The 20,246-nt window shown below is 44.4% G+C and overlaps 1 protein-coding gene across 1 annotated transcript in view; it reads right to left on the reverse strand.

Moving 5' to 3' along the window:
• The window catches only part of LOC122800363 (mediator of RNA polymerase II transcription subunit 15-like), an 886,273-nt gene that overhangs the window by 214,000 nt on the left and 652,027 nt on the right, over positions 1 to 20,246 (reverse strand). Inside the window, exon 9 of the mRNA XM_044069812.1 lies at positions 11,986 to 12,119. Coding sequence (XP_043925747.1) covers positions 11,986 to 12,119 — 134 coding nt within the window. The remainder of the gene's footprint in view (positions 1 to 11,985; positions 12,120 to 20,246) is intronic.

Consider the following 20,246-nt stretch of genomic DNA (forward strand, 5'->3'; position numbering starts at 1 on the left):
AGTTTGACAAACATATTTCAACTAAATAGAAGCATGCTCTCTCAAAAAATTATAAAATGTTAAAAAATACACAAAATGTTTAAAAATGAGCTCAGCGTAGAAATGCTCAAGCTTCCTACCCCTCTCTTGACAAAGCCGAAATAATACTCACCACTCAAACTCAATTCCAGGAAATTCATCAATATCATAGGTTGCTACATCCCACCAGGGAACAATATACCTATACTAGAGAATATGCTCAATTGGGCCTCAACTTCCTTCTCACATGAAACACTCCTCATGGGAGACTAACAGACTGGATAACAGGTTCCTCAACTAATCCCACTAACCACATAAGCCTGCAGGGATTTACTCAGTTATCCACTCACCAACTAGAATTGATAAATCCTCCAAGCGGGAATCCATTCTAGACTGGATTCTCACAAATAAACCAACTCCCTTCCCTCATACCAATCTGATTGTCTACCAGACATCCTGAGCGACCATCATCCAACCTATTTACTAAAATGTCAAACCTATCAAACCAAAGCAACTATCTATCGCCTGATAAGAAACTTGTATATGGGAACCACATAAAAGTCTTCATCTTAACAATGCTATCCAATATTTCAACTCTGTATTCTTAAATATCCTTAACTCCTATGCCCCTGCCAGAAAAATAAGATTCAAATTTAAATATGCACCCTGGCTTACCACAGAAATCAGGTCCTTAATGAAACTACAAGATAAAACCTGGACTAACTTGCATAAAGCGGGCTCTCCGGCTCTCAAAACAACATACCTAGAACTCAGAAACAAAGCCAAAAAACAGGTCAAAACTAGATAAAATAAACTACTATCATAACCTACAGAACAAATACCTAAATACCCCCCAAACTTTTTGGTCTGCCATCAACAATGTACTTTCACCTGGTAAAACTAGTACACCTCCACCAAACACAACAGTAAACACAGCCGCTCAATTTAATAAGTACTTCACAGAATCAATTCTGTCCTTAACCAACACCCAACCTTCTTCCACTCCTGCCTTAACCAACACCTATCCCCCCCTCCACCCCACCTACAATATGGAAGCCAAACAATAACTGTTGTTTCCGTTTTCAACCTGTACCTATGTCACTAATAAAAAAACTATTAAAAAAATTAAGACCTACTACTCTGGCAGCTGAAAAGCTACCAGCTAAATTTCTGAAAATAGCTGCAGAACCTACATCCTATCCTGTAACAATTCTTATAAACCGATCCATAGCTAATGTTAAGCCCTACATATCTGGAAAATTTCTTATATAATCCCTCTCCACAAAGGGGGAACATCAAAAGAAATATCAAATTACTGCCCCATTGCAATCCTCTCTCCACTATCCAAAATTCTAGAAAGATGCACCACAGACAAATCCTGGATCACCTTGACACCCACAAACTTCTTACTAATACTCAACAAGGGTTTCGCCCCTCACATAACATCACTACTGCCCTCCTGTCATTCACAGAAACAGTAAACAAATATAGAAACAATAACAATTTTGTATCAGCTCTCTTTCTAGATCTCGCCAAGGCATCTGATACAGTGCACATGATAAGCTTATCAATGTCCTTTCTACACTGAATCTCTCTGCATCCACTATTACTTGGTTTCAAAGTTATCTAACTGGGAGACAACAGGCAGTACACAGGCACTGACATTTCACCTCTACTCTCAATATCATTAGGTGTTCCTCAAGGTTCCATCCTTGGGCTGCTACTTTTCTCTATTTTTACCAATAACATTCACACCTCATGCTAGTTATACAATATGCAGACGATTCCACACTAATCTATACAGCCCAAACCATCAAGGAACTTCATACACTCACTCAGGTATCCTTTCTATCTGTAGAATCCTGATTATCTGTCAATCAGCTAATTCTAAACCCCAATAAAACTAAACTTCTTCTCAACCCCACTAAATTCACACCATCTCAACCATTCAACACAGTATCCAAAAATAACACCATTATCTCACCAACTACCCACACTAATCTACTAAGCATTGAGACTGACTGTAACTTGAGATATGACATTCACATTGCCCACACCATAACAAAAGTCCACAAAAAACTAGAGGTTCTATACAGAAGCAAATCTTTCCTAACTAAATTAACCAAGGAAACTATAGCCCGTACACACCTGCTCTCAACACAAAAATATGTTTCAATTCTCACTAACCTAAGAAAATCAGATATCTGAAAACTAGAAACATGCTACAATAAAACTGCTAGATTTGACACAAACTCTCCTTATGACCCACCATTGTACAGCTCTGAAACTGCAATGGCTAGAATTAACCCAAGTACTCCTATATAATCAGCTTACATTATCCCACAAGATCCTCAATCACCCAGAAAAAAACCCTGCCCTAAGAAATGTACTACAGCTATATGCGGGGAAGAGAGTACTATGGTCAAGTAATCAACAGCTATTAGAAGTCTCTAAGGCCAACAACTCTGCAGGTGAAGCCCTATACTCTACCTATATAGCCAGAAATGGAACTCTCTACCCTCTAACATCACTAGTAAAACCTCAACATTAGACTTCAAAACATCCTTAAAACATCATCTGGCCAACAATTGGCTGTGTTCCTGCCACACTCCGGGGTAGTACAGTCTTGTGGATATAACCTCTATTATTCTACTCACTTACTAATTCAGCCGTGTTTACCACCAAGTCTGATGGTAACACATCTGACACAAAATATGATTGTGTCAGAGACTATCCATGTGCAACTAACAGTGGGTAAAACTGCCTTCCAGTTTATAGCCTGCTACAGACCACCCTCCCAAACCCAGAAACCCCACTCGGCCTTCCTGAGAACACTGGAAAATATGAAGGTCTCTCCAAACATCATTATATTGGGCAACTTCAACTACCCAAACATAGACTGGGAGCATTACTCTAGCTCCAACACCCTAGCCCAAAGGTTCCTAGAATTTACAAACTCAAATGCTATGGAACAACTTGTAACCACTCCCACAAGAGGGGAAAACATACTGGACCTGATCATCACCAACATGGGGGCTCTATGCTCCAGACCAGAAGTGTATCCCTCACTGGTAAGATCAGACCATAAACTAATCTCACTGGATATTCACATCCCGACCCTGCCACCTGCCCAGAAAACCACAGTGAAAAACTTCTCTAAAGCAAATTTCACACTCCTCAAAACCGAGGTGGAATCCCTCAAAGCCCCCAGGCCTGTGGAAATATGGCCCAGATCACAGAATCCTTTATAACCGCATTCTATGAACACCTTCAGGAATGCATGGATCATGCAATCCCAAATAAAACCAAGACCCAATCCTCCAAAGGCAGGCGTCCTGTCTGGTGGACCCCAGCCATAAACAAACTATACAATAGAAGGAGGAAGCTACTACATGAAAGAGCAAAATCCCAAAAAGGGAAGGCATCTCTGATCAGTATTAGCAAAAAACTACGGGCACTCATAAAATCGTCTAAGGCCAGCTTAGAGAGAAAAATTGCACAGGACACTAAGGATAATCACAAGGCTTTCTTTAGTTATGTTAGGAACCCGGGTGGGAATTCCCAGATAAGCTCAGAATTAGTCCAAAATGACAAAAAATACTCCGAACCCACAGACATTGCAACATCCTAGCTGACAGGTTCAGCACAAACTTCTCCCCCCCCCTCCCCACCAAAAGGGCAAATATCTATCCCAGCAGAGTGCTGCCCCCCTGACATCTCATATGCTCAGGTAAGAGCCGCCCTCTCCAAAGCAAAAAACACAGCATCAATGGGACCAGACTGTGTCCCGGGCTGTGTTCTACATGAACTCCAAGAAGAGCTAAACCCAAACATAAAACTACTGTTCAATCTCAGCCTTACTACAGGATATGTACCCAAAGAGTGGCGTACAGCAACAGTGGTCCCTCTCCACAAAGGTGGTGCCTCAACGGATCCTGGAAACTATCGCCCCATAAGCCTGACTAGCTTGGTCAGCAAAGTCTGCAAAGGATCATCATGGACCTCATAAATAAAGATATTGGGGACCTACAGACACTGGATCCTACCCAGTTCGGCTTTAAGGGCAGATCCTGCCTCTTAAATCTGGTCGATTTCTTTGAAACAATCACCAAGGCCATTGACGAGGGAAAGGTGGTCCACACAGCCTACCTGGACCTCGCAAAAGCCTTTGATACAATACCCCACTCATGCATTATAGATAAGCTTACCAGCTTAAATATAAACCCCTATGTCACTAGATGGGTTGCAAACTGGCTCAAGGACAGAACCCACATGGTTAGAATTGCTGGAGCCATGTCAGACTCCAAACCAGTTACAGGTGGCGTCCCACAAGGCTCAGTCCTGGGACCTCTCTTGTTCAGTATATATTTCTCGGAGGTACAGGCCAACACGGAAGGACTGTGGCTGACCAAGTTCGCAGATGACTGCAAACTAGGGGCCATAATCGACTCTCCAGCCGACACAAGCATCCTACAAAAGGGCCTCACAGAAACAGACAACTGGTGCCAGAGCCATGGCCTCAAGCTAAACGCCAAAAAGTGTATAGTCATCCCCTTTGGCAAAAACAAAGTGCCCACAAATTACCACACAGGTTGTAATCCATTAAGTACAGAAGAAGTAATTAGGGACCTGGGGACCCAAGTTGATAGCAATCTCTCATTTGAAAACCACGTGGCCAAAGTGGTTAGAAAAACATTTTATATAGCCCACCTAATCATGAAGGGATTCACATCTAGATCAGGGGAGGTCATCGTGCCTCTTTACTCATCCCTCATCAGGCCCATAATTGAGTACAATGCCCCTTTTGGGATGTACCTTACCAGACACCTGCAGCAACTGGAAAGACCCCAAAAGTACCTCACCAAGAGGATCAAAGGGCTGAAACAGATGCCATATGCTGCCCGGTTAAAGAAACTCCAGCTCTACTCAGTGGCATACCGCCTGCTCGGAGGCGATCTGTGCCTGACGTATAAAGCCATGTTCAACCCAGAATTAATGGACATGCTGCACCTCAGAAAATCCAAATCCCATAGAGCTACAGCTAGAGACTTGAACCTCAGCACTGAAATAAATAGGACATGCTGGAGGGACAGATTCATAACCCAGAGGCTCCCTTCACTCTGGAATAAAATCCCAGTCCAGGTTAGGCAGAGTTCCTCATTGACTCTCTTCAAGAGGAATCTTAATGAGTGGATGGGAGATCGTAGGTTTACCCCGGATATCACTTCTGTGTCACTGTTAGACAGAGGCACAGTATACTAACCTCGAAAAAGGGCATAGCAAAATTAATTTAAAATGGGTGGCGAAAGCCAAACACACTCTGGCTAGGCTTATAAATGCCCTAGGGCAGATAGCCTCGTATGAACCTTACTTAAGACCATTTCTATTTCTAAATTTGCATTCATTTTCTTTTATCTACTGTACAGCTCTGTGGAATTGTTTGTACACCATTGCTACATTGTTTGTTTTGCTAATTGTCTCATTCATACAGAATTCAAAGTACGGTTATAATTGATATTACTTGTGGAGCATTTCCCCCTGGGCCTTCACTGTAAAAAAAGAAGTTATGTTCTTACCATAACGTTCCATGTTAGTTGTCTTCTTCTCGCCTTCTTCTTGCTGGATGGGTTCGGAGCTGACCTCGGCTCCGACTCGGCCACTCTAAAAGCTCGAGAGTTGGTTCCACCGGCTCGAGGCTCCCCTTATATCCCACAATGCTAGGCATGAGTTACCTCAGATCTCGTTTGTAAGCTAGGCCCAGCCTATAATAGTAATAGAATAATTAGTAACAAAATCCACCTCTATAAATAAGGAAGAAGAGAAGGGTGACCTACATCCTGATCCAGGAAATATGCACAGCAGAGCATATACCTAAAGTACAGAGGTGGTAGAAAGAGAGGTCACAATCACAACTCCTCTAGGTCTGTCCAGGCCAGGGGCAGGAGGGTGGGGCAAGAAGAAGGCGAGAAGAAGACAACTAACATGGAACGTTATGGTAAGAACATAACTTCTTTATGTTAAGTTGTCTATCTTGCCTTCATTCTTGCTGGATGGGACCGCGTCCCTAGCACCTTGTCCCGGGTTGCCTAACGGAACAGACTCCTGAGAACAGTGGAACCAAAGTTAGCTCTATGCCTAGAAGCTAAATCCAACTTATAATGAGAAATGAAAGTGTGAGGAGTAGCCCAAGTAGCCGCTGCACAAATGGTGTCAATAGGCAGTCTGTCTTGGAAGGCTAAAGAAGTAGCCAAAGCTCTGGTGGAATGGGCCTTAGGTTTATTAGGCAGCTTTTGGTGTCTAATTTCATATACAAGGGAAATCAAAGATGTTAGCCATCTGGATAATGATACCTTTGAAACTGAAAGTCCCTTTCTGCCTTCCGCATAGGAGACAAACAGCTGGTCAGATTTTCTGAATTGTTTTGTTCTATCCAAATAGTACCTCAATTGACGATGAACATCCAGGCAGTGTAATTTTTGTTCAGATCTATTGGAATATTCTGGAAAAAGACAGGGAGGTCAATGCTTTGATTTAGATTTGACGTCGAGACTACCTTAGGCAAAAGGACGGGTTCGTTCGTAAGGATACCCTGTCCTTATGAAACAATAGATAAGGAGGTCGACAGCTGAGTGCTTGAAGTTCTGAAACTCTTCTAGCTGAAGTAATAGCTACCAGAAAGAGAGTCTTCCATGATAGCAATTTTAAAGAACAGGAGACTGCAGGTTCGAAAGGGGGAAGAATCAAAGAAGCAAGGACTAAATTTAGGTCCCAAGGAGAAGGAGGATTTCTTATAGGAGGTCTGAGAAGAAAAACTCCTTTCAAAAATGCTTTGCAAAGCTTGTGGGACATTAAGGCAGATTCAGAAATACCCACATGAAAGTTAGAAATAGCTGCCAATTGAACTTTAAGAGTAGAGGAGATGAACCTGCATGGAAGAGTTCAGCTAGAAAATCAAGGACTATTTGGATGGAAGCAGTGAAAGGATCTATGTCCCTTCCTTGAGCCCAATATGTGAAGCGTTTCCACTTACTCAAATAAATCTTCCGAGTGGAAGATTTATGGGAAGCTATCAAAATATCTCGAGCGGAGTGAGATAATTGAGGAAGCCTGGCTAAGGTTGGAACTGGAGGAACCAAGCAGTGAGGTTCAGAGAGGGAGGGAGCGATGTAACTGACCCGACTGATGGATCAAAAGATCTGGAACTAGGTCCAGATGCCACGGTCGCTCCAATAGAAATTGATGTAGAAAGGGGAACCACACCTGTCGAGGCCAGTAAGGAGCAATGAGGATCAATGAGGCCTTCTGAGCGATAGCTTTCTGTATCACTTGAGAGATTAGTGGGAAGGAGGAAATGCATACAGAAGTCCCGGGGCCAAACTTGGACTACAGCGTCTCTGCTGGGTTGGCCTGGTAAAGGGAATAGAGTGAAAATTCTCTGCACTTGCTGTTTTGGGGAGTAGCAAAAGATCGCAGCAAGGCTGACCCCACTTGAGGAAAATTTCTCTCACAACAGAGTCTTTCAGAGACCACTTTCGTGAGGCATGAGGATACCTCTGCTCAACTTGTCCGCAATTTGATTGGACTTCCGGGATGTGCGTTGCTATCAGAAACCGCTGAGAAGAAATCGCCCATTGCCACAATCTGAGTGCTTCTCGACACAGGGGTATGACCTGGTTCCGCCTTGTTTGTTGATGTACCACACTACAGACATATTGTCTGTCTGGATTGCAATCATTCCCAAGGGAAGAGAGTCTTGAAGGGCTTGCAACGCTAAAAGCACTGCTCTCATCTCCAGAACATTTATGTGCAAGTGGCATTCGTCTGGTTGCCATGTGCCCTGGACCGTCCTGCCCTGATAATGCCCCCACCCGATCAGGAGGCATCCGTTGTCAGAGTAGCAACCGGAGGGTGGAACAAAGGGTCTTCCCAACAAGAGCTGAGGAAGACATCCACCACATGAGATGATTTTTGCACGCCTGCGTGATCATAATGGTGTGAGACATTGGAAGTTGCTGGAATGACCATTGTGTAAAGAGCATCCATTGAAGGATCCGCATGTGGAATCTGGCTAATGGAAGCAGAGGTATGGCGTCCGCCATAATTCCCAACACTTTCAGAACTAACCTGGCTTTGATTCTGTTGTTGTTGAAAAGGAGTGAGACCAGTTTGTGAATGTCTGTTATTCTCTGATGTGTTAGTCTCGCAGACATGTCTACTGTGTCTAGATTTGCCTATGAAAGTAATAGCACGACAAGGCGACAAAACAGACTTTTCGCAATTTATTGAAATGCCTAACTTTTGACAAATGCGAAAAGTGTAATCCCTGGCCATCAGAAGGAGATGCTTGGTGGGAGCTGTGAGGAGCCAGTCGTCCAAATATGGAAACACCTGGAATCCTTGTCGTCTCAGGTGAGAAGCTACCACTGCCATGCATTTGGTAAACACCGGGGCAGTGGTGAGACCAAAGGGCAGGGCCCTGAACTGAAAATGACTGGTTCCCAGCCTGAAGCGGAGGAATCTTCTGGGCGTCTGTTCATTTTATGTGATAGTACGCATCCTGAAGGTCTATAGAGCACATCCAGTTGCCTTTTCCCAATAGGGAAGGATGGATTGCAGCGTGACCATCGAAATCTTGTTTTCTTGACTGATCTGTTCAAGATACTGAGATCCAAAATTGGTCTCCAGTCCCTGTTTTCTTTGGAACTAAAAGAACCTTGAGTAGATTCCGGATCCTTTCTGGTCTGCTGGAACTAGCTGAATTGCTCTTTTGCAAGCAGTTTTGAAATTTCCAAAACGCTAGATCCCTTTGAGCGGTGGAACATCTGGAAGGGATTTTTTGATTGGATTGGAATTGAAGAAAGGGAATAGAATAGCCTTGAAATGACGGACTGTACCCATTTGTCTTAAGTCAGGGATAGCCAGGCTTCTGGGTACAGTGACAATCTTCCCCGACTGCCTCCGAAGGTGGGCAGTGGGCAACACCTCAGGGATGCTGAAAGGGCTTATCAGAGGGCTTCGATTGCCCTGGTTCTGGAGCCCCTGCCTCGAGGCGGCGTCTACCATTGTTATTCCGCCTCTGCCTCTGGCGGGAAGCGACTTTGTCGTCAGGAAAGTCCTTGAGATTGTTCACGGAACCACATTTTCCCACTTTTCTGGCCTTTGGGGTAAGGCCTAGAAGGAGTAGAAAACGGACTCCGGCGGCAGAAAGAGTCTTGCCATCAGTCGCACCTAGTCAAGGTTTCTTTCACTTGAGGACCAAAGAGAGATGATCCATCAAGCGGGAGTTAGTGAAAGGCGTCTTGAAGGGGTCGCAAAATTGCATAGCCGCATCCAGGCATGCCTACGTGAGGCCACACCTGTCCCTGCGGCTACTCGCTCCATCAGCCGCATAAGAAAGGAGGCATGGAGGAGTTGGCTATGGAGTTAAGGGTAGCCAGCTGCGTGTTCATCTTATCTTGAAAACCCGCAGCTGTAGGGTCCTTCAACATGTCACTCGCTTCTTTGATCAAGTCCCTTTGATGGCGAGTGAAATGGCACAGGTAGTTCAGCGAGCATAGTAAATGTCGCTGGCGAGAACATCCGCTTCCGTACCTGTCCATGGACCTAGATTCCTTGTTAGGTGGATGGACAGGTACTGAAGGATCAGCTAGTTCCTTCTTAGTGGCAGCAGCTACCACCATAGCATCCACAGAAACTCCTTTTGTCAAGAACTGTTTGTCTGCTGGTGCCGTTATGAATTTGGAGGGTCTCCTGGGAGTGGGGTCCACTGAATCAGGAGCCGTCCATGCCTTTTAGCAACCACCTGCATGAGGGGGTCAAGGGGGACACCCAGGAGGTGGAAGGGCGAGGCCAGCGCCTCAAGATACACAGATTCATCCTCCGAAGGGTTAAGGGCTGGCCAATTTCCCTCTGCTTCAGGATCTCTAGAATGTCTGCAAAGGAGACATCTTCAGAAGGGGAACGGGGAACCCTCGGAATCATCTAAATCTGTGTCAGATGTGATGGACTCAGGTGAGTCAATGTGTTTCCTCTTACACTTCCTCTTCCGAGGGGCTCTTCTGCCAAATCAGGAGAGGCCTCGGAAGAGGATGAAATCCCACAGGGGTTCCTGAGGAGCTGGCTCTCTGCGGTCCGGGATGAGGAGTGAGTCGACTTGACCTGAGGCACCGAGAGGGAGGGGCGGACGGAGCCGACTGTGGAGTAGAGCCAGGCTCTAACACCTCCGCATGACCTCGAACGCACCCCTGTCAGGCAAAGCCAGAGGTCCCGCTCCGAGAAGCTGAGAACCTCCTCGGCACTGACAGTGATGGCTCGAGGTCGATGTCGGGCCGAACTCACCAGCGCCCGAAGCTCCGAGAGGAAGAGGGGTCAGACAAGGGTCCGATGCCACTCACCCCTCGGAGCCGGCGATGGAAGTCCGGCGCCGAGATTCTTCTAAGGAAGAAATCGGAGCCGGCGATGGAGCGAAGACAATTGTATCGGCTCGGCGCTACCACAGTCTCGGTTCCGACACGACCCGCTCTGAGCTCAACAGAGTCGGAGGAGGAATATATTGATGGACAGGGGCAGGCATCGACTGATGAGTCGGGCTCTGAAGCATCTGGGCCAGTGCCTCGGACTTAAGAAGTCGACTCACTACCCTCTGAAGGTCATGATCCGACAGCCTCGATGACCTAGAGGAGTGAGATTTATGGCTCCGTTCAGACAGCAGGGGAGATCCTGGAGCCGAATGAACGGAGCCAAGGGATGGTGACCTGGACCTCTTCCTAGATGTCGGCTCCGAAGGTCTGGTCGGAGCCGACACGGGAATTTCTAATACCTCGGCTCCAGCCGGGCCGAGGAACCACAGAAACTGTGGACTGAGACTCATCGGCTCCAGCCGGAGCCGATGTAGTCGAAGGTTTGAAGCCTTAGGTCTCGGCTCAGTAGCTGGAGCCGAAGACCTAGAAGCCTGGAGGGCTTCCCTGAAGACACAGTAAGGGAATCCTCAGGCTTGAGTAAACCTCTTAAAATTAACTTATTTTTTCTTTCCTGCAGGACCCTGGGACTGAAGCCATGGCAAACAGCGCAGGAGTCCTGCAGGTGCAAAGGTCCCAGGCAGTAGACACAAGAAGTGTGACCGTCTGTCAGAGACATTTTCTGACAGCACGCATCACACTTCTTGAAGCCTGAGACCTTTGATTCTTTAGACATTCTGAAAGTGCAATCACACACACAGTCAAAAAACACACTGATTACACCCTAGTCTAGTTTTAGCTTAAAATAAAACTACTAACTAGGTTTTAAATTAAGAAAAATAACACACACACACATCCACTAGGGAAGGAAGAAGGCCTGAAGGCCCGAGAGAAGAACTTAAAAGTTCTTGTGGGGAAAAAACAGGAATTTTAAGAAAAGGGGAATTCCTCTAAACTAAGGGAAATAAGTATAAAATTTAAAAATAAAGGGGTTTAAATACACTAACTTTACAAGAAAGTCACTTACCAAGAACCGGTAGAAAACCAACACCTCGATCGCTGTAGCGGCAAACGAGATCTGAGGTAACTGACGCCTAGCATTGTGGGATATAAGGGGAGCCTCGAGCCGGTGGAACCAACTCTCGAGCTTTTAGAGTGGCCGAGTCGGAGCCGAGGTCGGCTCCGAACCCATCCAGCAAGAATGAAGGCGAGATAGACAACTTAACATGGACCGTTTGTCCAGTTGGACTTTCCCGGTAAACAAATGTAAAATAAATAAATGACCATAAGTTATGAACAAAGGTAACTGATAACTGCCTGAATGAAATATTCATTAATTTAGCACAGGCCCATGCAAACTGCAGCAAAAGAAAAAATAATGGAATGCACATGTATAAAGACAAATACTTTAATATGTTTAGCACTGATGAAAGCTTTAAATCATACAATTAAAAAGGCGTAGAAGTACCTAGTCCTCTCTTACGGAAACAGTAATGACTAATGTTGTTACCTGACATTGGAGCCAGGCTGAGATGATGGCTGTGGTGACGGCTGCGGCTGTGGAGGCGGAGGCATGGACTGTGGTGTCTGAGCTTGTTGTATCGGTGAGGGTGAAGACATCATGGAAACATTGGCCTGGGTACCCTAAAACAAAACAACAGTGTTAGAGAACACAGTGAAAGGAAGATGCTTGAGCAAGTTGTCTTTGGTTCTCCTGCCTGCAGCAGAGTGGGTCACTGGCCATTTCATATTAATAAATAGCTATACCAATGCTAACAGGAGAAGGTTCACATGAAGTACACCATTAGCATGTTTTATAACAGAGTAGAGTTTTACAGCCTACTGCAAGTCCTATATAAAATCTGTGTGAAATGGAAATTATGTAATTGCCTACATCCTTTCATTTTTTGAGTAAGTTCTTTGTCAAGTCAGACTTACTACTAAAGGAATAATAGTTAACAATAATTCAGAGAATCTTACACTAGAAGGAAGAAGGTGGTACCACCATCACTTTCATCAGCACAACACTTGTTGCCCCGCAACAGCTGATGTTATAACCGTCCATGTGAAGCAGGCACATCTGAGAGGGAGCAGTAATATAACAGAAAAATAAAGAGTTGGCTCTAGATTGTGCATTTGACAGAAGCGAATAAACACTAGGTACTTTAGTTACCACCCTCCAATGCCAACCCCACCCAAAAAGGAAGCACTAAAGAGGAAATTATTTTTATTCACGTGTTCTTATAACAACATCTTATTCTGGGTCAAGGAAATGTTGGAGCAAACAATGGACATATGGTACAGAACCAATCCTGGATAGGACATCAGTCATCAAAAGACATGTGTGTGCATACAAGTGCGCACACACACACACGGGTATACATAATCAATGCCCACTTGCCATCCCCCTCCATACAAACACAAAATTCAGACAACACTCAGTTCACCTACAGACATGTCTCCAGAATGTGGGAAAAAAACACAGACCCTAGTGAAAGCCCAGACTGTCACGAAGGACATGCAGCCCCTGCAGAGAAAGCACTCCATCCAGGGAATGAACCAAAGAACCAAGTGAAGAGACAGTAAATCTAGTAAACAAAGCCAGAAGTCAGAACACTAGTTAGCACACAAAAAGAAAAGGCTCACTAGGTGGCACAAGCAGTAACTAAAGTATGAAACAGTTGCAACAACATTCTAATGGAAAGGGGATGGGTGAAAGAAAATCTAAGGCACAAACGTAAGCACTAAAAAGTCATTCCAAAAATGACTACAGATTCTTATCTTGCTCTGTAAGGATGAAAGGTTTAGTAAAGAAAAGCAGCACCCAAGTTCTAAGAGGTAAGATGCAGGCAATCTTCTCTCGATGCCCTAACTGCCACAAAAAAGGTGCAAACCCAAGTAAGACTGTGAACTTGCTGGATCCTCTCCATCTCCAACACCTGATAACCATATGGCCACTTGCCACAACCTTTATCCATTCATTTCCAGCTGGGAAACTGCCAATCACTGTGCAGTTGTAATATAATCTTCAGGGAGTTTTTCCTCTGCACCTAACATACCCCCCTCTGCATGACTACGTTTTTCAGAGGTAGTTGTGCAATGGGTGAAGGGGCATCACTTACTTCTGAGTGATGTAGCCCCTCAAGCAACACTGCTTCATTCTGAATGCACAGTTCCTGCTAAGTTTCCAGCAGGGACAGGTTAGTAGGAGACATGTCCAACGACACACTACCTCCTCACCCCTCACCCCCCAAAACAGCTAAGTAGGTACTACCTTTTTATTCCTCTGTTTCTCTCTGTAGCTGGTTCCTTCCACTAACCGAGACATTAAACTGAACTCAGGCTTGCCAAGTTACACTCAAGGTTCCACCTCTAGTTAAATATGACTACATGAAGATACTGCACTGGGTCCTTTGCATATACGACCATAATGGAACAAAAACTCCAGGGCTACAGAACCCAGCGACGCCCTCCTCCAAAACTAACATTACACTCTGCTTTTAATTCAAAGGTCACTTACTCTATGCCTGTATTCTGAAACTGAGCTGGAGTACTGCAGACAGTGTGTTGAGAAGAGAACTGTCCCACAAGAAAATACTGCAAAGTCTAACGAAAAATAAGAGAAGGGTAAGAAAGTATTTTTTAGTTCACTGATGGACAGAACTTTGCATGCCAAGGACAGTTAGCAAAACTTATGAATGGTAGCTTCCCTATAAATTAAGGGATTTAGTTTAAGGTAACTAATGGGGAAATACACAGGAAGTCCATCATATAAAACAGTTAGTGTCAATTTGCTATATACTCAGAAAGCACAGTACAAGCTTTTGTAAATCCTCAGTTACTCCACTAGTGAGAAAATAATAAGTAAATGGTCACCATTAAACCTCCTGGTAAGCTGGAAGAAGGCTTAAAAACAAGGGCTCAGAAGGTTGAGTCATGAACTGACAAAATAAAAGGAGCTCCAACTCCTAGAACTGCAGTACAAACAAAACTGCTAGGTAAAGGTGTGAACCAATAACTAGGAGACTGTTGCACTGATGTGTGTGCAATGGTGATGCTCCTGATGCAAAAAGCAGTTGTCATCACTCCCCTAGTGGAGTGGCTTCAAAAGCATTTTCCAACATGTCAGTATTTACCTAAAAAAGTGAACATAATATGGCAATCAATTTAAAGTGCTTAAAGACCCAAAGATCCTCTTACAGCTTTAGAAACTGAGACAAACTGCCCAGTTTCCTACATTCATGTATCCTCCATAGCTAAAACAAAAGTTAGCAGCGTATATCCAGGTTATAACCCTCTAAATCCTAAAAGAAATTATCAGAAAGAAGAATGAGATGAACAGTTTTGAACTCTTGCTGAGGGAAGACCTTCTCTTTTCCCCTTCCTGCTCTGTGTAGAAAAAAGAAAACGGGGGGGGGGGGGGTGAAAAGCGCCAAAAGGGGAGAGAAGAATGACTTTTGGGCCTTTCCTTCTTGATTTTTAGAAGAATCCTGGGATCAAGGATACAGGAAGCAAAGCATACAGGAGTCAGGAGTTGCTTTTCTGCAACTGAATCGTCTCAGCTGCATGCTCAAAGGCAAGGCAAGCAGGTCTATTTCCGGTACATCCCACCATCCTGTTCAGATCTACAAAGACATCACTGTTCAACATCTATTCGTAAGAACCTACTTGAGATTAGCTCAGCCTGTCTGTTACCATAATTTGTTGTCAGCAGATATAGGCTGCTGTCTGTCATATCTACCTCGAGTGATCTTCCCACTTTCCACTGCAAAACCAAGTCCCACCTCGACTATGTACCACATCAAGGTGGTATTGTCTGTCAATCTGAAACCCCTTTCTGCCAGAATGACTGCCTTCATCCCTTAACTTTTATATTTCTTTTTACCTAGCCCACCACACTACAGCACGTAGAATAGTGGGCTTGGGTGCTCTAAAGGGCAACCTCTGACTGAGCTGGCACTAGCTAGCCATGAGATCCTTTCTGATGCAAGGGAGGATGGGATCTCCAAGGAATGGGTATGCTGATACCTTTTGTTTAGATAGGACACCTTCTCACGTGTATGAATGCTATCGGCACCATTTAGAACACAGAATAACAAGTAACCCAACAGCCTAAAGAACAGTCCTCTGATATTGCTTCTTGCTCCAAAATTTGGTGGAAATATAGCCGCGTGAAAGACTTGGTCTTCTACAAGGATAGCTCTGAGATGGACAGATGTTAGGGTATGTCTCCAAAGACTAAGATCCTTGATGGGATCAGATGGGATTCGTTTTTACTGACAGTGAGATCCAAACCCCTGGAGGCATTCGGGGTGAACTCAAAAGCCTTTTCTGCTTGGATATTTCCCAAGATGAGACAGCTATCTAGATAAAAGTAAAGGTGAAGGCCCTTTATCTTTTAGTTTGTAACTAACAGAGACAGACATTTAATTAATAAGCCAAGTGCAGTACAGAATTCAAAGGCAACAATGTGAACTAGAAACATTTCCTCTCTACTGCAAACCTGAGAAAATGTTGCTGTTGTTTAGCTATACGGATGTGAAGGTAGGCATCTTTGAGATCTAGAGTGAACAAAAGTGCATGTACAGCAATAAGGGTAGCAGACTTAACATTCTGAACTTCATTACTATTAGAAACATGTTTAAGTGTGACAGGTCCAGAATGGGGCCATCTGTTATTTTGAGACAGAAAGAGTTTAGAGTGAAAACCAAAGTACCCCAGACACGTTTATTAAATTATCACTTTAGAAAAAAGCACACATACATTAACAGAAAAAAAATACAATTTTTCATTTATATACATTACATATGTTTTCTTTCTTTATAAACAACTGACATTCAGTCCAGCATTAAATAAATTGCTCAATTCCTGCCTTCCCTTAAACATCACTCCTCCGCCTCCTGAACACTATTACTAATGTACTGTTCCCACCAATTCTATTTATCTGTAATTTTCTCCTTCTCTTTTCCAAAAATTCTACTTCCAGTTCTTTTATATCTGTTACGACATTCAATATTTCAAATACAGTTTATTTAGACTTATGTAATTGCCTTTTTGGCAACCAGTGGAATTAAACTTTAAGTCTTACTATGTCTAGGCAATTCAGATCCTGTATCCCAGCTCAAAAGAATCATTTCCTTAGTTACAGCCATTTCGTTCCTCAACATTTCTGACAAAAGAGTATTCTGTAGGGAGGACTTCCAAGATGGATGCACAGCTTAATTCTAACTCTCCCATTGTGAAAATAGAAATTTAGCAAAGAAAGCCGGTAGATTTATACTTCTGGGTGCACTGCCTGTATTCCAGGACAAAAATACAGAGAACCTGAAAAAAATCAGCTACAAAAGGAGAGGAAAAAAACACGGACCAGCAAAAGTACTGCAGCTGTTCAGCAAAAAGCAGTGCAAGCTCCAGACATGATTTACAGTAACCTAGATGAAAGTATAAGACAACTTTACACAAACCTGATTAAAATAAACAGAACACTGATAGAATAAGCTTTAAACAGATATTCATATGAGGTGATAAGACTGCAAAAATCAGAGATCGAAATTAAGAAAAGGCTGGCTGAATATCAGACTGCTCAAGAAGAGATGTTTCGAAAACAAAAAAACAGAATTAGAGGACAGAGCACACAGGGAAAACCTGACCTTTTCTGCTCTACTAGAGAAGCTGGAAAGAACAGACTATTAATTTTATGAAAGCGCAAATAAGCAACTGGACAGGTATTCCACAGCAGGAGTTAATTGAAAGGGCACATCCTGTGTATGTTCCAAACCTGGCTATGAGAAATCAACTTAGACCTTTAATAATAAACATGCAAGCTACCAGCAAACTGAAATCTAAGCCAATGCACAGAATGAGAAGTTATGTACCTACCATAACGTTCCATGTTAGTTGTCATCTTCTCGCCTTCTTTCTTGCTGGATGGGTTCAGAGCCGATCCTTGGCTCCGACTCGGCCAATACTAAAGCTCGAGAGCTATTTTTACCGGCTCGAGGCTCCCCTATATCCCACAATGCTAGGCGGTAAATACCCAGATCTCGTTTGATAGCTGAAAGTATAGCAGTGCTGGTCTCCTAGAGACAGAGAAAAATGAAATCCACCTCTATAGAAACTACCTGTAGAACTATCAATCAGGGGCAATAGAGGTGGTTGACGCTGTGGAAGATAAAAGATCCTAAGGATCCTCTCGGTCTGTCCAGGCTAGGGGGATGGAGGGTGGGACGCAAGAAAGAAGGCGAGAAGAAGACAACTAACATGGAACGTTATGGTAAGTACATAACTTCTCAATGTTAAGTTGTCAATCTCGCCTTCATTCTTGCTGGATGGGACCGCGTCCCTAGCACCCTTATCCTGGGTGGCTCATCGGAACAGACTCTTGAGTACGGTGGAAGCAAAGTTAGCCCGGTTTCTGGAGGCCATATCCAATTTATAATGTGAGATAAAGGTATGAGGAGAAGCCCATGTAGCTGCTTGACAGATGGAATCTATGGGCAGTCTGTCTTGAAATGCTACAGACGTAGCTAAAGCCCTGGTTGAATGAGCTCTAGGTCGTGATGGTAGCTTTTGGTGTCTGAGTTCATAAATGAAGGAAATTATAGAGGTCAGCCATCTCGAAAGGGACACTTTGGAAACTGGAAGGCCCATCTTGCCTTTCGCATAAGATAGGAATAGCTGGTTAGACTTCCTAAACTGTTTAGTCCTATCCAAATAATAACGAAGCTGGCGATGAACATCTAGGAAATGTAACTTTTGTTCTGCCTTGTTGGAATAATTAGGGAAGAAAACTGGAAGGTCGATTGTCTGATTCAGATTCGCCTCAGAAGAAACCTTGGGTAAAAAGGAAGGGTTGGTCGAAGGACACCCTGTCTTTGTGGAAAACTAAGTATGGAGGACGACTGCAAAGAGCATGAAGTTCAGATACCCGTCTAGCTGATGTTATGGCTACTAGAAAAAGGGTTTCCCATGAAAGCAATTTCAGAGAGCAGGAAGCGGCCAGTTCGAGGGGGGGGGGGGTGTCAAGGAGGCTAGAACCAAATTTAAGTCCCACTGAGGTGGGGGGTCTCTATTTGGGGGCTTGAGCAAAAAGATACCTTTTAGAAAGGCTTTGCAAAGTTTGTGGGACATGATGCTGGAGTCTGAAAAGCCAACATGGAAATTAGATATAGCCGCCAATTGGTCTCTAATAGTAGACGAAGAAGAACCTGAGTGAAAAAGTTCTGCCAGGAAGTCTAGTACAGACTGGATAGGTGCAGTGAAAAGGTCTATGTTATTAGTTGCTGCCCAGAAGGAAAAACGTTTCCACTTGCTATTGTAAATCCTTCTTGTAGAAGACTTGTGGGAGGCTATAAGGACCGAATGGGAAATTAAAGGAAGCCTGGCTAGGGTAGGAAGCGGAGCAACCAAGCTGTGAGGTTGAGAGATGGAAGGGAGTGGTGCAGCTGACCCGACTGATGGGTCAAAAGATCTGGCACTGGATCCAGATGCCAAGGCTGCTCCAACAGAAACCGGTGAAGGAATGGAAACCATATCTGACGAGGCCAGTAAGGGGCAATGAGGATCATGTCGACTCTCAATGCGGTAGCTTTCTGAATTACTTGAGAGATCAGTGGAAAGGGGAAAGGCATACAGAAGTCCCCGGGGCCAATCGTGGACTAGAGCGTCCCTGGCGGATTGACCTGGTAGGGGAAACAGGGTGAAGAAATCGTGACACTTGCTGTTTTGGGGAGTAGCAAAAAGATCGCAGCAAGGTCGGCCCCATTTCTGAAAAATTTCTTCCAGCACTGACGGTTTGAGAGACCACTCGTGTGGTATGAGTATGGCCCTGCTCAACTTGTCCGCTATCACGTTGGACTTCCCGGGGATGTGCGTTGCTATCAGAAACCGCTGTGATGAGATCGCCCACTGCCAAAGTCTGAGTACCTCTCGACATAAGGTATAAGACTAGGTTCCGCCCTGTTTGTTGATGTACCATACTACAGACATATTGTCAGTCTGAATTGCAATAGTCCTGGTGGGAAGAGAGTGCTGAAGGGCTTGCAACGCTAAAAGTACTGCTCGCATCTCCAGGACATTTATGTGCAAATGGCTTTCGAAAGGTTGCCATGTGCCCTGGACCGTCCTGCCCTGACAATGCCCCCCCTACCCGATCAGGGAGGCGTCCGTTGTCCCCGTGGCAACCGAGGGGGGACAGACGAATGATCTGCCCTGAAGAACTTGAGGGGAGGTCATCCACCAAGATAGATGCTTCTTGCATGATTGGGTCAGCAGAATACTGTGAGACATTGGGAGCTGCTGGAAGGACCACTGAGAAAACAGCATCCACTGGAGGATCCGCATGTGAAAGTGGGCTAGGGGAAGAAGTGTAATGGCAGCTGCCATGAGACCTAAAACCTTCAAGACAAACCTGGCTTTGATCCTGTCGCATTGAAGAAGAATGTGAACATGTTTGCTGATATCTGATACTCTTTGCTCTGTTAGTTTCGCGGAAAGATGAATTGTGTCTAAGGTGGCGCCTATAAAGGTAATAGCCTGACAAGGCAACAAGGCAGATTTTTTGAAATTTATGGAAATGCCTAGAGCTTGACAAGTATGAATGGTGTAGTCTCTGGATATGAGAAGTTGACGCCTGGTGGTAGCGGTAAGGAGCCAGTCGTCTAAATATGGAAACACCTGGAATCCTTGTCGTCTCAGATGAGCCATGACCACTGCCATGCATTTGGTGAACACTCGGGGGGCTGTAGTGAGACCAAAGGGCAGGGCTCTGAA

Source organism: Protopterus annectens, chromosome 4.part0 (genome assembly GCF_019279795.1).
Source record: "Protopterus annectens isolate FY-2018-M chromosome 4.part0, PAN1.0, whole genome shotgun sequence".
Lineage (NCBI taxonomy): Eukaryota > Metazoa > Chordata > Ceratodontiformes > Protopteridae > Protopterus > Protopterus annectens.